The sequence below is a fragment of the Myotis davidii genome, unplaced genomic scaffold (assembly GCF_000327345.1).
Source record: "Myotis davidii unplaced genomic scaffold, ASM32734v1 scaffold775, whole genome shotgun sequence".
In the NCBI taxonomy this organism is placed as follows: domain Eukaryota; kingdom Metazoa; phylum Chordata; class Mammalia; order Chiroptera; family Vespertilionidae; genus Myotis; species Myotis davidii.
In genome coordinates this window covers 56,116-72,873 of record NW_006286687.1, presented here as the reverse complement: position 1 = coordinate 72,873, position 16,758 = coordinate 56,116, and the positions used below count along the sequence as shown (strand labels likewise).

The 16,758-nt window shown below is 38.2% G+C and overlaps 1 protein-coding gene across 1 annotated transcript in view; it reads left to right on the top strand.

Moving 5' to 3' along the window:
* The window catches only part of LOC102757400 (neurobeachin), a gene marked incomplete at its 5' end in the record, with an annotated part of 81,595 nt that overhangs the window by 32,100 nt on the left and 32,737 nt on the right, over window positions 1-16,758 (top strand). The window contains 3 exons of the mRNA XM_006758652.2: window positions 7,771-7,860; window positions 11,471-11,663; window positions 15,306-15,377. Of these exons, the coding sequence (XP_006758715.1) occupies window positions 7,771-7,860; window positions 11,471-11,663; window positions 15,306-15,377 (355 nt within the window). The remainder of the gene's footprint in view (window positions 1-7,770; window positions 7,861-11,470; window positions 11,664-15,305; window positions 15,378-16,758) is intronic.

The following is a 16,758-nucleotide window of genomic DNA, read 5'->3' as shown; positions in this document are numbered from 1 at the left end:
CCCTCTCTCTTCCCCTTCCCTTTCCTCCTTCTCCCTCCCCTTCCCCTTCCCCTTTGCTCCTTCTCCTTTCCCCTTTCCCCTTCCCGTTCTCCTTCTCCTCCTTCTCCTTCTCCTTCTTCTCTTTAAAGAATACCTTTCAACATTTTCATGTAATACTGGCTTGGTGGTGATGAACTTCTTTAGCTTTTTCTTGTCTGTGAAGCTCTTTATCTGACCTTCAATTCTAAATGATAGCTTTGCTGGGTAGAATAATTTTGGTTGTAGGTCCTTGCTGTTCATCACTTTGCATATTTTTTGCCACTCCCTTCTGGTTAAGATGGGTAAATTTTGTTATGTATATTTACCACAATTTAAACATTTTTTAAAGGATAACAAAGAGAGTTTAATAATGGTCTTATTCACAGAGAAATGGGCAGGATAAAGTGGATGAAAAAAAGAAGCTGAATCACCCAGGGATATTCATTCCTAGTCCTGAGTTTACAAGGGAGGGGAGGGAGCCATTATCAGAAACTGGAAAGAGAAGTAGCCTTGGGAAAGTGGTCACTCAACAGGAATTGTGACCTCAGGTAGAGGAATGCATCCCAGCTGCTGCCAAATTGTCAGCAGGGACCATATAATAAATACCTCACCTTCCTATCTCCTGTCCTGAGCTTTCATTGGCTGAATGCAGTGGGAAGCCAGAGAGCAAGAAGCACCACGGATGCAGTGCCTGGAGGCTAGTTCTCCAGAAGCAAGGAAATGGTCCAGCTAACCTCTATGTTTCCCCTGAGTAAGTCACTACTCTAGGATGAGCAGACTTATTTAAAGCATCCAGAGTAGGACAGCCACTACATTAAAATACATGCATTTTTCCATGGCTGGTGGTTCAGTGGTTAGAGCATCAGCCCACACGCCAAAGGGTCATGAGTTGATTCCTAGTCAAGGGCATGTACCTGGATTGTGGGTTCACTCCCTACTCCCCACCCCATCCCTGTTGGAGCATATATGGGAGGCAACCAGTCAATGTACCTTACATATCACATGTATCTCTCTCTCTCTCTCTCTCTCTCTCTTTCCTCCCTCCTTCCCTCCCTTCCCACTCTCCCTCCCTCCCTTCCACTCTCTCTAAAAAGCAATGGAAAAAATATCCTCAGGTGAGGATTAACAAAAAAGAAAAAAAAATACATGCACTTTTCCTACCTGAGTTATACAGTAAGTTCTCAGTTAACATCTTCAGTGGATTCTGCTACTTTAAATGAAGCACTTTCTACTGTAGGCTAATTGATATAAATGAAAGTTAAGTTCATACAACATCTTATCAATATTATAAAGTAACAACATTTAATGAAACAATATTATTCAAAGACCTGCTGAAAAATTGAGTGATCTTGCCACCAATGGCATTGACCTAATTTGAAGAAAAATGTTCCGGATAGAGCATTTTATATCCATTGGGTAGGAATGCTTGTTTTTTCCACATTTATTATTTGTTAAGTCAATTATGTAATATCATCATTACAAATCATCCTTGCAAAGAGGAAATAGAAAGTAGGAGGAAGATTAAGTCTCCTCTTCATTTTTTTATGTTTATACTAAAAGAATAAAAGCAAGCACTGGGGCAGGTAAATGAACAAATCAGACTTCACTCCTTCATATTTTCTAGCACAGTCTGATAGTTAAAACAAATGTGGTTCTTTTTAATTGACTTACCAAACATTTGCTTAAATATTCTAATAACTTTGCTGGTATAGTGTAGACTTAAGCTTAATGCAGCTGATTATTAAAACAAAGGAAACATGTTTGTCCTTCTATTTTGTAGTTTCTATGAAAAATTAAAAGCAATTGGATATAAATTTTAATTTTTTATATAGTTTAATGTCTATAAAGCAAGAACTAACAAACTGAATACATTATTTGTTTGATTTATTTTGGTCCTGTTTTTCCAGCATTAAAAAGTAATGCTTTATATGACCTTGTTTTATTACAACAATACACCAGAGGCAAAGTTTAAGAGTTGAAATATAGTCTGCCATTAAGTAATCTTTTCTTTAATCTTGCAGACTTCTCAAAATCCCATTATTTTTGTTTTCTATTTGGTATAGAATTGGTAGACTTGGAGATAGGACAGAAAGATGATATAAATCACATATATTTTTAGTTTTATGTCAAAGTTTTATGGGGCTTTTTTGGTACAAAGAATAGTATCTACTTTAAAGCAGTAACATAAAATCATTTTGTTTTAATAAAAATTTTATTTTATTTTTTCCATCACCATTTATCCCCTCTATGCCCTCTTCCACCTCCATCCACCCTCTTCCACCCTGCAATCACCACACTTCTGTCCATGCGTATGAGTTCTCTCTCTTTTTTTCTGTTTTGCTCAATCCCCCCACCACCCCCAACCCCTACCCCATCAGAGCTGTCTGCCTACTCTCTGTCTATGAGTCTGAGTAAGAACTGTACAGTGAGATAACATAACATAATACTGAGGAAATTTTTTGAAATTCTTTTTCTGTGCTCCCAAGCCATCACTTTTACTAATTTTTCCTTGAATTTTCTGAAAATCTGTATATATAAAAGCCTAAGCACCCAAATGACCGAATAACCAGTTGACCAGTCACAATGATGCACACTGACCACCAGGGGGGCCGATGCTCAATGCAGAAGCTGCCCCCTGGTGGTCAGTGCTCTCCCACAGTGGGAGCGTCGTTCAGCTGACTGACGGGTACCTGACACCAGGTTCACAGCTGGCAAGCACAACTGCAGTGTTGCGAGCCTCTCCCACCTCCATGGCAGGGCTACTAAGCAGCAGGCATAGAGGGGACAGGATGAGAGGGAGCAGTGCGGTGCCTGGGCCAGGCTCCTCCCCAGCCACCTGCTACTTCACGCACTACTACATCCCTCAGGGGTTGTCGGACTGCCAGTTTTGCCCTGATCCCTGAGGCTAAAACTTGCAGTCCAACATCCTGCGATGGGTCCCAGATTGCAAGAGGATGCAGGCTAGTCTGAGGGATGCAACCAGTGCACAAATTCATGCACTGGGCTTCTAGTTATTAATAATTGACTAGCAATGTGAACATAGTCTGAAATTTTGTATTGTGAGTAGCATTATCTGAAGTACTTCAGAAAATGCTGACTTTTCTGGAAAACAATTTAAAAAATTGCACACACCAAGAAAAATAGATAAAACTGGTCACTTGACAGCTACCTTATTAGCTTCCTCACACTGCCTCTCTCATGGCACTTAGACCTGATGGCACTTCATCTGAAAGATAATACTAAATCACATCTATAAAAAAGATTAAAAGTTGTAAAGTTTCTACAGGAGAAAAATGTATGTGGTTAAATTTAGCTGCATTGTGGAAAAGACAAGATTAACCAAAGTTTTTATCTACTAGTAAATACAATGAGAGGGGAAATGCACACGCATTCACTTAAAAAGTAGTTTTTTTTCTTTTAGAAATTTTTGAATGTATTTGAAGATTGTTCTGAACTTTGACTTACTGTCACTGCATTTATTGTTACCTTGGCTGTGAGGTCTTTCATATTAATAGGCACACATATAATATTTATATCCCACCACATATTTTTTTTCCTCTTCTGAAGATTTAATCCCAGCTATGTATTCTTTATTCATAAAGGAGACAGGATTTTCTTGGGAGGGAAGTCAAGAAGGAAAAAAAAGCAATTAAACAAGACATGGAGCAGGTAAAGGAATAAGGCACATGTCACAGCTATGTGCAGCACATATGGCTCCTCATGCAAATAAAAAAGACACCTTCTTTAGGGGGATGAATTACAAAAGGTGCTACTTTTTCTGGCAATTGAGGTAGATTTTATCCCTCATTTGTCCCCTAACTGGACAGTGTTGTACAGGGCATAGATGACGCAGCCAAACACAGTGGAAGATGACTAGAGAGAGCTTGTGAAAAATAAGTGAGAAAACAAAGAGCTGGATAAAAGTCCTATGTTATACATTTGTATGAAATCTGAAAATTACACTGTTCAAATTCACTTAATTTGTTGCCCTATGCATAACTTAGTTCACATTTTCTTTGCTTTTCGGCCTACTTAATTATTGTTAAGTCATTTGAAGGTGTTTTAATATATTTGGAAATTATTAATGAAAAAATTCTACATTGCAAAAAATATTTGATATTTAATGCTGTGGACTAGCTAATTCCCACTCAACCTTCAGACCTCAGTTTATGCCCTTTTTTCTGAAAGTCTTTCTTCTAATAGCCTTACTGTCCCTACCTCCTACTTTTACCCTGAGTCTGATATACATTCACTCCCCTCGGCTCCCTGGAACTCTGAGCTGGCCTCCACCATGGTCCTTCTACCTGCCACATGCCCTGATTTGTTAACTCATCTTATGACCTTAGAGGTTGAAACCTTCCTGAAGTAGTCTGGTATCTGATTTTGTATCCATTGGCATAGAGTAACAACTTAACAAATCTTTGTCAATTGTTTTTGCAGTACTGAATTGTAAAAGGTAAAGAACTCTGAAATTTTCTCTACTACTGTGCTTTCCTTCTTCTAGGCAACCTTTCAGATTTTGCACAAATATCCCACAATTGCCCCACTTCTAAATTTAGCAAATACTTTTGGACTCTGTAGGACTAAATCACAGTCCTGATCTGCAGTGATTCAGACCAAACAGTCATGTGAAGAATTGTGTTGACCACAATAAAGAGGGGTGCTGTGAGAATATGAAGGACATTCATTATGATTTACAGCAGTGGTTCTCAACCTTCCTAATGCCGTGACCCTTTGATACAGTTCTTCATGTTGTGGTGACCCCCCAACCATAAAATTATTTTCATTGCTACTTCATAACTGTAATTTTGCTACTGTTATGAATCGTAATGTGAATATCTGATATGCAGGATGTATTTTCATTGTTACAAATTGAACATAATTAAAACATAATGATTAATCACAAAAACAATATGTAATTATATATGTGTTTTCCGATGGTCTTACGCGGCCCCTGTGAAAGAGTCGTTCGATCCCCAAAGGGGTCAGGGCCCACACGTTGAGAACCACTGATTTAGAAAGTCTGGGAAGGAGATAGAACCCTGCCTAAGATCCTCCTGAAGGGAGGCGTCTTCTCCTCCATCAGGGAATAGTTAGAATAACTGCTCCAGGGCTATGCTCCATTGGTTGCACATCCTTGTGCACTCTTCCTTGTTGACAATAAAGAAGACATTGATGGCATTTTAAAAGTGGGGGAACATAGCAAACACATGATGGGGAAGCAGGTGAAGAAAGTAAGCAGGTGCTCACTTCCCATACATACATGTTGGTAATGACAAGAGACAGAACTTAGGAGAAACAGCATGCTCTTTCAAGATTGGAAAGACTTGTATTTTTTTAATCCTCACCTAAGTTTATGCTTTTATTTATTTTAGTGAAAGAGGAAGGGGGGGGGGGAGAAAGAGCAAGAGAGAGAGATTGTTTGCCCCAACCGGTATCCAGCCAGCAACCTGGGTATGTGCTCTGACCAGGAATTGAACTCGCACCTCTTTGGTGGATAGGACAATGCTCCAGCCAACTGAACCACCTGTCCAGGGCAAGACTTATACATTTTTTAAATTAGAGGATAAAGAATTATTAGAAGGCAGAATTACAAGATAGCTAAAAGGTAATTATTAGAATCAGAACCTTTAGATCACAAGGAAGAGGGATTCAGTTTAGTCTAATAAGAAATAAACATTCAATGTAGGAATAGATTGCTTAATAAAAAGGTGAGTTTGATCACAACTTAAAATTTATCCTGATGCCATTTGAGATTCATTTAAGACTATATATATATATACGTGTGTGTGTGTGTGTGTGTGTGTGTGTGTGTGTGTGTGTGTGTGTGTGTGTCTTCTACCTCAGTCCAAAAAGGATCAGACAGGACCCACTGAAGAGAGCTGTTTGGAAGATTTCTGGAAATTAAATCAGTTTCATAATATTTTCTAGTATAATTTTAATCCTTTCCTTTCAGAAAAACATTAAAGTCAAGCAAGAGCATGTTTGTTGATTCCTTCCTTTTAGGAACATTTAAGTTGCTAAGAACCTGCTAAGTTCAAGGCACTGATCCAGAGATTTAAATGTTTAATTTTATCCCTGTCTCCCTAGTCCCACCCTGGTCCTCTTTCTGGAAGAATAAAACCACAAGCAATAGTATCTATTGTTAGAGAGACTTGAGCTCTTCATTATACATTGAGCTAAGTATTGGACATTTTCTAATCAGGACAACTTAACAATAAAAGTACTCCTTTTTTTTCAATATTTCTCAAGAGTTTGTTAATAATAATGTGAACCTAGCCAGAAATGATTACTTCCACATTATATAATCATAAATCTTGCCTTGAGAAGATAAAATATGCTGTTATCGCTTGAGTACAATCAAGGTAAATAGTCACACTTTGCATATGTGTGGACACCATGCAAATAAACATATACATTAAAATTGGGAAGCACTTAAAGAGATTTAATAATTTATCCTAATGCCTCTGCAAGTAAAAGAACCAAAGCCCCATTTATGCTAAAATCTGGCAGATAATGATGCAGTCATGGCTAATATTGCTAGTAAATTTGAAAATTCACACTTTTATTGAAAAAAATTTTTTGAATTGCAGCCTAAGAGGACAGGTTGTTAAATTTAAGTACTTTATAAATGACAATTGTAGATAGTGATATGATTAGTGGCAATATTGTGTTGAGAGCCATCTACCAACTTACCTGCACTCAGCAATGATTTTCATATTTCACTTTTATGTGCAACAAAATGGCACATCATTTTAGGGTGGAAATTAGCATGGTAACAGAGTAATGATCATAGTAAATAATGTGGTTCTCCTTGTTGAATTAAATCACATATAGTATTTTAGAAAATTACTTCCATTAGTCTAGCTTAATATATTGAAATATTTTGCCTGTAGAATTTACATATAGAAGATATACTTAGTTCTCAAGATTATCTCTTTGACATACATACAATAAAAGTATACAGTCTAGATAATTTGGGGTCTAAAATTGTTTTTATTCATTAGAAGCCTTAAAATCTCATTAATATTTCCATCTACATAGGCCATAATGAAATATTGCATAGCTCAGAATGCTTAAATAATGGGTTCCTCTTTGGGTTAATTTTCTCCAGAATTTCAGAAACTTTTTGAAAATAATAAATTTATACCTTAAAATAATATTCCAGGATTCATCTAAAGCAGCATAGCATGCTAAAATATATTTTTATAGTGAACGTTTTGCTACATTTAATCATTATACAAAAGTCTTAGTGTTATTTCTACTGATTGCCTTCTCCATTTATTAGAACATGTGATTTTCTGAATTATATTTTGTGTTGTCTGTGGATTTTAGGTCTCATTTTTTTTATTCCCATAAAGATTTCAGAAGCTTAATTCATTAGAGACCTCCATATGTTCCTTCTTACAAAGGACTTTATTGAGGTATATGTGTTGTATTTAGTGCTAAGCAGGTTCTTGTGTTCTTTGGTCATTAGCTGCATGCATTTTCTCACATGTTAACATTTTCACAATTAACCCCAGCTTCTAAGTCAGAATAGTGACTTGGTTAGCAGAAGCACATTTGCAAGGAAATGAAAGCTTGTCTACAAAATACTAACACTTGGATGACTCTGCACCCTGAGAGAAGAGCAGCCGGTGAATTTTCTGGATTTCTTTCATGGCTGACTTGGGATACACTTGCATTGTCAGAGTGTCTTGACCTCCCCCGTTGATGCCTATTGATTATGACAGTCACTCCCCTTCCCTGCAGGCCATGGAGGCACAGATACAGAACTTTGGACAGACACCATCTCAGTTACTAATTGAGCCACATCCGCCTCGGAGCTCTGCCATGCATCTGGTAAGATATATCAGCTTGTTGAAATTTTTTTTTCTTGTAGCTGGATATAGATCAAAAATAAAAGTTATTTTTAGCAATGTTTTTAAAGCTTCTCAATATATTGGTTAACTCTTTACCTAGATATTTACTGATACTCTAGAGGGAAACAGAGAAGAGAGTGCAGTTCTTACCTTTAAGTACTGCTGAAGCTAGCTCAATTTGGGGTTCACAAAAATAGCCATCTTCTCTGCCTCAACATAAACTCATTCATACACATACAGTCTATGTACACCCACAGCACAATTGGATTCGATTTATTCATTAGTATGAAAAACATATAAATACAACATATTGTCCAATTTAATCTTTTTGGGCAAGGTGAGATAAGGGCAGTAGTTCATTTAAAAAAAAAGGTATATAAAAGTAATTTATGGTCATGACAGAGAGGCAGTCGAGCAGAGGGGTTAAGAACAAGGGCTCCAGAGCCAGAGTTAGGTCAAACACCATCTCTGCCACTAACTAGTGAGTGACTTAGCCAAGGTATATTTTTAACTTCTCTTTACATTTCATCATCCCTGAGAGTTTCATTACTCAATATGTACGCCACTTAGACCAGCACCTGGCATGCAATAAGTTCTCAATAAACATTAGCTGGTGTCATCAATCATCATTAGTTATTTAATTTAAGTTAAATTTTCCTTTTCCATTTGCAATGGAAAAAATAATATTATTTTCATTTTAATGTGAATATTTTAATAGCAAAGCAGTCCTTTTTTAGCTTATTAGCAAATAGTAAACATTTCCTTCTTTATCTAAATTGAAGAAAATAAAAAAATTTCTGATAAACATTTAGATTTTTTAAAAACTGAGTTTTAATATTTTTTCTCTAGTAAAAAATGCTTGAAGATAAAAATGTATTTGCAAAAAAAATGTAATGAATTACAACTTACCAGGTTTTTTAGACAGTTATCAAGGCAGCAAATACCCTAATTTGGGAAAAAGCTCTGGAATATGTATAGACATACACAAAGTTCTAAGTTGTTATGTGGTGATGGAAGTATTTTTACACCTTTCATTCATTCTGTCAGTTACTTAACAAATTTGTATTGAGCCCCTTCTGTGTGTCAGACATGATGTAAGCATTGCCAATACAGAGGCAAATAAGTACATCCTCTATACCTCCAAAGAGTCAATAGACAAACTCCTAGTGAAATACACAAATAAAATGTTTCTTTGAAAGCATTTTTTTCTCTATAATGGCTCAACCAGTTTCAGCCCCTTGATGAGTTGCTAATGAACTCTTCTGATTGAATGGGTCCTTGTGTGTGACAGAGCAGAAAGGTCTGTACCAAGTGTGCTTTCCCATACAAACACCCAGTCAGAGTGTAGATATGGATTCTCAAGCCTTGAGATGAAGCATTTTTAATAAATTGTCCAAGATGATCTATCTGAACACCTTACTTTATGAAATGCTTTGGAAGAAGAGTTTATTCCTGAGTTAGTTTTCTTTGTTTCACTTGCAACCCCTCCCCCTGGCCGGACCCTACCCATGAAAGAATTCGTGCACCGGGCCTCTAGTAGACAGTAAAACTGAGACCTGTAGAGGTTAATTCACTTGCTCAAAGGCACACAACTGTTAATAATAATAATAATAATAATAATAATAATATTTATCCTGGATTAATGCCTGGTTAGACTCCATTACTTTCCTAGGGGGAATTGTTAGAGACTAAATTGGCTTGGAACTATTTATAAAGAAAATTTGCCAAAACCGGTTTGGCACAGTGGATAGAGCTTCAGCCTGCGGACTGAAAGGTCCCAGGTTCGATTCCAGTCAAGGGCATGTACCTGGGTTGCGGGCACATCCCCAGTAGGAGATGTGCAGGAGGCAGCTGGTCGATGTTTCTCTCTCATCGATGTTTCTGACTATCTCTCTCCCTTCCTCTCTGTAAAAAATCAATAAAATATATTAAAAAAAAGAAAATTTAAGTTTTTTAAATTCATGTAGCAGAGAATTCATATATATAGCAATTACAAAACATGGATGAAAGCTAAATAATGATTATTCCCAGGATCCCTATTTTGTGTTTTTATATAGCAGTATTTATAGTGTTTTATAGTACTTAATAGTAGTACTTATAGTATCTACTGTCTCTCAAGTCATAAGCTCAATGTTTGAGAAACAAAGATTTAAAAATTAAAAGCAGCTTCAGTAAGCTCACAGTACAGATTGGGGAAAGAGGCACAGACCATAGGCAGTCAGTAGTGCCAGTAGAAATGTGTATAAAGCTCTGTCAATGGAGTCTATTAAGTTCTCACTATATAGACAGTAGCCATGACCCCAGGTCAACCTGGTAAAAAATAAAAATATCAATCTATGTACTTTATACTTCATGTAAACAGTGTCAGTAACTGACTTGACTAATTTTCCCACAAACCAGATGTTTTAATTGCATTAAATATTTATGTTACATCATGTGCACATAACTATATACCGTATTTGCCGGCGTATAATACGATTTTTTGGCCCTGAAAAATATGCCTCCAAGTGGGGGGTCGTCTTATATGCCAGGTACACTTCAGATAGACTGCCCATAGTGCTTGCCCCGTGCCATAGTGGCCTCCCGATGCCCGCCCACTTCATTCCACATACCGTTCAGGCATCAGCAGCGCTGCTGGGTGTATGCTCGGCTGTTATGCGATTTTGCTGTTATGCGATTTTACCACACTCGCAAAATCGCACACAGCCGACCATACACCCAGTATGATAGCGCAAAATCACGAATCGCGATACCATACTGGGTGTATGGTTGGCTGTGTGCGATTTTGCGAGTGTGGTAAATTCGGGTTACCGTATATTTCTTTACATATGCATTGAAGATTCGCGATTTTGCGCTATCATGGTGCCTGTTAGAATGTTGAAGAGCTCGCACTTGCGCACTAGTGAGGTCCCAGGGAGATGCTGATGCAAGGGTGGACCAGACTGCTATAGTGACAGGGCGGGCAAACAGGGAGCAGGGACCAATCAAATCAGGCTTTGTATACAGCCAACAGCCAACCACAATACTGCCCCATTGTACAGTACAGCATAGAAAATGTCGACCAGTCAAACCCCTATCATCCCTATCATGGCACCAAGATGTCGTTGATGAACTTTTAATATCAGATGATGAAGAGGAGTTTGAAGGCTTTTAAGGTGAAACTGTCACGCCAGCATTAAAATGTTAAAATCAAATCTGATATTGTTTTACCTTTTATTTGGTGTGTGGAAGGTGTGCGGAAGAGGGGGTAGTCTTATACGGCGAGTATATAACAAACTCTGTATTTTGAGTGGAAATGTTAGGGGGTCGTCTTATACGCCCAGTCGTCTTATACGCCGGCAAATACGGTACTAACTTCTTACATTGCAGTCTGGTGGTGCTTAAATGGAGACTGGTTGTTAAGAATTGGGTGTCCTCCATCAATGACTACCAGAGTCCCTGCTCTCTTTTCTCTGTGCTGTCTTCACAGTACCAAAATTAGCATTGTTTTGTTCTCTGTGTGCTCATGCTAACCTCATGCTCCCCAGAACTTTCACTAACTGTGTTATCCCTTCTGTTTTCTTTCACTCTCTTCCCTTTCTATTCAACAGTGTTTCCTTCCACAGAGTCCACTCATGTTTAAAGATCAGATGCAACAGGATGTGATCATGGTGCTGAAGTTTCCATCAAATTCTCCAGTAACCCATGTGGCAGCTAACACACTGCCCCACCTGACTATCCCTGCTGTGGTGACTGTGACCTGCAGCAGACTGTTTGCAGTGAATCGATGGCACAACACAGTAGGTAGGTACACCTAAGAAAGTCACTTGCTAAATGGTTCTTAAATAATGCAATTAAGGTAAGATATGTGTTTCTGCAGGCAATCTACTTTGCCAAATTATCACCAAAATGCAGCAGAGTAAATAATTGTCAGACCTAACTGTATGACCCTTGTCTGTCTTATCTGCTGCTGTCATATTTTGACTACAGTCCCAGTGCACAAAATTCGTGCATAGGGTGGGGGTTCCCTCAACCCAGCCTGCACACTTTCCAATCCGGGACCCTTTGGGGGGTGTCCGACTGCCGATTTAGGCCCAATTCCGGGTCTCACAATCCTGAACCACTGGCTCCTAATCCCTCATCTGCCTGCCTGCCTGGTCACCCCTAACTGCCCTCCCTGCTGGCCTGATTGCCCCCAACTGCCCCCCCTGCCAGCCTGGTTGCCCCTCATTCCCCCCACCACCACCACTGGCCTGGTTATCCCATGCAACCTGCTTGTTCAGTCGTTTGGTCATCCCTCACTAACCCCCCTGCCAGCCTGGTTGAAGGCAGCCATCTTGTGAGGGTGTGAGGGTTAATTTGCATATTACATAGGATGCTCACAGAATGCTTAGCTGATGATCAAGTATTCAAGATCTGGTAAATAGAAGCAGTTCTTCAAATCAGTCAGGTCCTTCCACCCTACTTTACCACTGCCCCCAGAAAAAACAGTTTTCCCATATTAAACAAAAATGAGTTTGAATCGCATTTTCTGAATAATGGTTTCAAATCCTCTTTCTTTTACCTCATTAATTTCTTTAGCAAATATTTGAATGGCCACTGTGTGTCAGATAGTCCTGAGCATACAGTAATGAAGAAGATAAACACCATCTTTCTCCTTGTAAAGCTAAGAGTCTTTGACAAAAGACAAATCTAAGTTATTCAGTAATTTCACCAAACTTATTCCTGAAAGTTCCAGCCAGTTCATCTTGAATGATATAATTCTGTCATAAAAACTAGACATATTGATACTTATTTAATCAGGACAGAAGTGGAAGTGACCAAATTATTCAGTTGGCCCAGTTCAGCACTTACAATCTCCCTAGAATTTCCAGGATTCCCACTGTCTCCAGGACTGAATGGATGAGCCATGGTGAATTAACTGAAATCTTTCTATTCTATTTATTTCTGTATTTCTCTGAAAAATAGTCATGTATACTATAGCTTAGTCTCCTAAAAGCTTCTAAGTGTACCTATTTTACAGTTTTTGGTGATGTTATCAACATGAAGTGGAATTACTTCCATTCAATCAGAAATGTATAGCAAACATCTTCAAATATACAGGGTTGGGCAAAAGTAGGTTTACAATCATTCATATGAAAATAATCCTATATAATAAAAGAGAAACATGCAAATTGACTGTCCCTCTGCTACGCTCACCAGCCAATCAGGAGTGAGTATGCAAATTAACCTGGCAAAGATGGCAGGTTAATTTGCATACACAGGAGCCGGACGGAGAGCAGAGTGGGAGAGCTGGCAGAGAGTAGAGCAGCTTGAGGAAATTGGCTCCCCAAGTTGCCTGACAGAGAGCACAGAGGGAGAGCTGTCGGCTTGGAGGACTTGGCAGAGTGGGAGGCATGGGACAGAGACAGAGCAGGAAGGGAAAACCAAGATTGCAGGGAACACTGGGAATTCTGGGAATAGTAGTTTTGGTGGCAGCCCCAGCACCGGAAGCGGAAGCCCAGAGCATGGGGAGCACCAGGAATGCTGGGAATCATAGTTTTGGTGGCAGATGGATCTCCTAGACACTAAAGCAAAGTGATCCTGAAACAAGTTACTATTGTGGTGGGGGATGGAGGGAAAGCAAAGGTGAGAGACAGAAGTAAAATCAGAGTGTCTAGGAAAAATTAAAGGGAAGATATCCTAAAACTTCCAGGAAATCTCCACCAATGAAGCAAAGAAAAAAAACATGCCTCTATTATTCTGTGAGGAACAAACCAAACTGAGTTGGAGTCCCAGAAAATTCACTCTTATGATTGCAAAGACAGACAGAAACTCCCGGATTGGAGAGGGCTCCCCTGAGGGCTCCCAGATTGGAGAGGGTACAGGTCGGGCTCAGGGACCCCCACACCCCCAATGCATGAATGTCATGCACCAGGCCTCTAGTACAATAATAAATAATAATACAAGAATAACCTCTGTGTCTCGCATACTCACAACTGTAAACCTACTTTTGCCCAGTCCTGTATATGAATATTTACAGGAGTCTTAGCCTCTAGAAATGTTTTGTATTGGGAGAAAATTATGAAGGACTAAATTTTTCTTTAGAATTGTTCCAAAGCATTATATGTTATACTAGTGACCCAGTGCACAGATTCGTGCACATTGAAAGGAAATTAATTAGAAGAAATATTTTAATATCACTATTCGCCCTTTCTCTATAATAGAAGTGTCAACCAAATGCACAATCAACAATGACAGATTGAAACACACATGTGCGATTGGTGCCAGCAAGAGCTTTATATGTATCCCACATGCACAAGTCAACTTAGCCTTTTTATAGTTATAGAATAAACTTGCTTAATTAGACCTGCTTCCTGATTTAGTTAAACTTTTTCCAGCCCAGTGAAGCACCCCAAATTCTCTTTCAGGTAATTGTCAGCAACACAGCAATAAATATCAATATGAAGCAGATTATTATTGTAGGACTAAAGCAAGTTGTGTTGCTGGACTGAAGAAACTGCAAGGAGGCTAGTTGCTAGGGAGAGGAAGCCGGGTGTTGCTACGTGACATCATTAACTGGTGGCCACAGCTACCATTTCTGGGCTAGGCTGGGCTGGGCTGTGTGCCTCATTTTGTGCCATGAGGTCTTGGCAGCTTTGGCTGCGATTTGGTGGGGTGTCACTCCAGGTGGTGGCAGGGCCTGTGTCCCACTTGGGGGAAACTGAGTGTTGCTTTGTGGGCTCCAGGTCCGTGGTGCTGTTTCTCTGTAAATGGCCAGTGCATATCACTGCAGCTCCTGTGTTAAGCATCTGCCCCCTGGTGGTCAGTGTGTGTCATAGAGACCAGTCGGATGGACACTTAACATATTAGCTTTTTATATATTTAGATAATCACATGTAATAAATTATGACTGATGACCTTAATCAAGCCCTAAAACATTAATCCTCTGAAGGAAGTTTTTACTGAGTTTAAGATTTGAGGTGTGGCTCAGGTTTATGCCTTTAGTTGACTTGTCCTATATTGAAAGAAGACCCACTTGGGTGGGAGCTGCATCTCCCCTCTGCCCGTGTCTAGGTGAACCTGTTCTCACACACATTGCTGCTTGCAGGCATGGCCTTTTCTTAGATTTCAGCCTCATTGGTTGCCCAGCAACCTTAGCTCTCTTTTGGGCTCAAGAAATGTTGTGATAATCTATTTTATCCAGCTTTTTGTTATGATATTAACACTCTTTGTAGCTTGAGACATTCTACATCCTAAGTGGAAACTAGCAGTCTCTATTGTAATGATCTTATAAAAGACTATCTACAAAGACATGTGGTAGGACTTAATCATTCTCACAAGAATTTACCAAATAACCTTTAAGCAAATGTATATTTTGTATAATCATTATAAAATACTGCTTATTACGAAATGCCTCTTTTCTGATAATTTAATGGTAGTTTTCTCTTTTTATTTAATCTGTAGGCCTCAGAGGAGCTCCAGGGTACTCCTTGGATCAAGCCCATCATCTTCCCATTGAAATGGATCCACTCATTGGTATGCTAACAAAAAAGTATATATTTTCATGAATGCTGACTGTTCACAAATGATAGTTGAATAATATTTTTATGCCACAAAATTAATGTGCAAATAATGTCAAATTACCAGTAAATAGCTGTGAAAATCATAATATGCCATATAAGAACTTTGTTGGTATTAAACACTTATTTGTGGCTTTCCTTTATGTTTTAGGAAGTCATTTTGAGTTGGTTCTAAACAAGGCACATATTTCCAAACTGTTCTTTCTTTCATCCTAAACTAGTCTTTTACAGCTTGATATTATTTAAAAAATATAAGGGCTCAAAGAGATTATTAAAAAAAACTAATACTGAAAAACATCTTTTTAAAGAAATCTTTATTTAGTAGGGCTAAAACATTTTTAAAATTAAATATTTCATATAAATTGCAAGCTCATGAGCTATAACTCTTTGCAGAAGATATTACATATATTTTAAATTATCGCATACACCTTTATTTGCCATATGATCCAGAACAAGCCTCTTAATCTTTCTAGGCCTCAGTTTCATATCTGCAAGATGGTTTATAATACTAATGTTGGTTTTGCCTATTTCAAGTGATCATGTAGAAAACTAAATTAGGAAAATAATCACAATTCTATGAAATATTAAGCCACATACAAGTTATAGTACTTTTTATAATAGCATTTATATGTCTTTGGGAGGATATAAGGTTTAGTACCAAGAATATTTTTAGAGTCTAGCTATACCAAGAAACATCAACAATATCACATACAAGTAGAGTGTAACCATGGAAAAATTAATAGCTGCATTAGAATAAATAAAGGACCAATTATATAGTTATATATAATTACTAGTAGCCTGGTGCACAAATTCATGCACATTGAAAGGAAATTAATTAGTAGAAATATTTTACTATTGCTATTAGCCCTTTCTCCATAATAGATGTGTCAACTAAATTCATGATTAACAATGACAGATTGAAACACACATGTGCAATTGGCTCCAGCGAGAGCTTTATATGTGTCATGCATGTGCAAGTTAACTTAGCCTTTTATAGATATAGAATAAACTTGCTTAATTAGACCTGCTTTGTGATATAACTCAACTTTTTCCAGCCCAGGGAAGCACCCCAAATTCTCTTTCAGGTAATTGTCAGCAACACAGCAGTAAATATCAGATTATTATTGTAAAGCACACAGGGAGACCAAAGGGTAAAACATTTAACTGCAGCAGTGTTTGACTATGTTCTGTGCAGTGAGAAAACCTAAAGTTATTTTCAAGGTTCACCATTTCTTACTCTTTTTCAGTTGGGTCAAGTTTCTAAACTTTCTAAATCGCTGTTTTCTGGATAATGAAAAGAAAATAGGATTCCACCTAGCCTCCTATCTATCTATTCT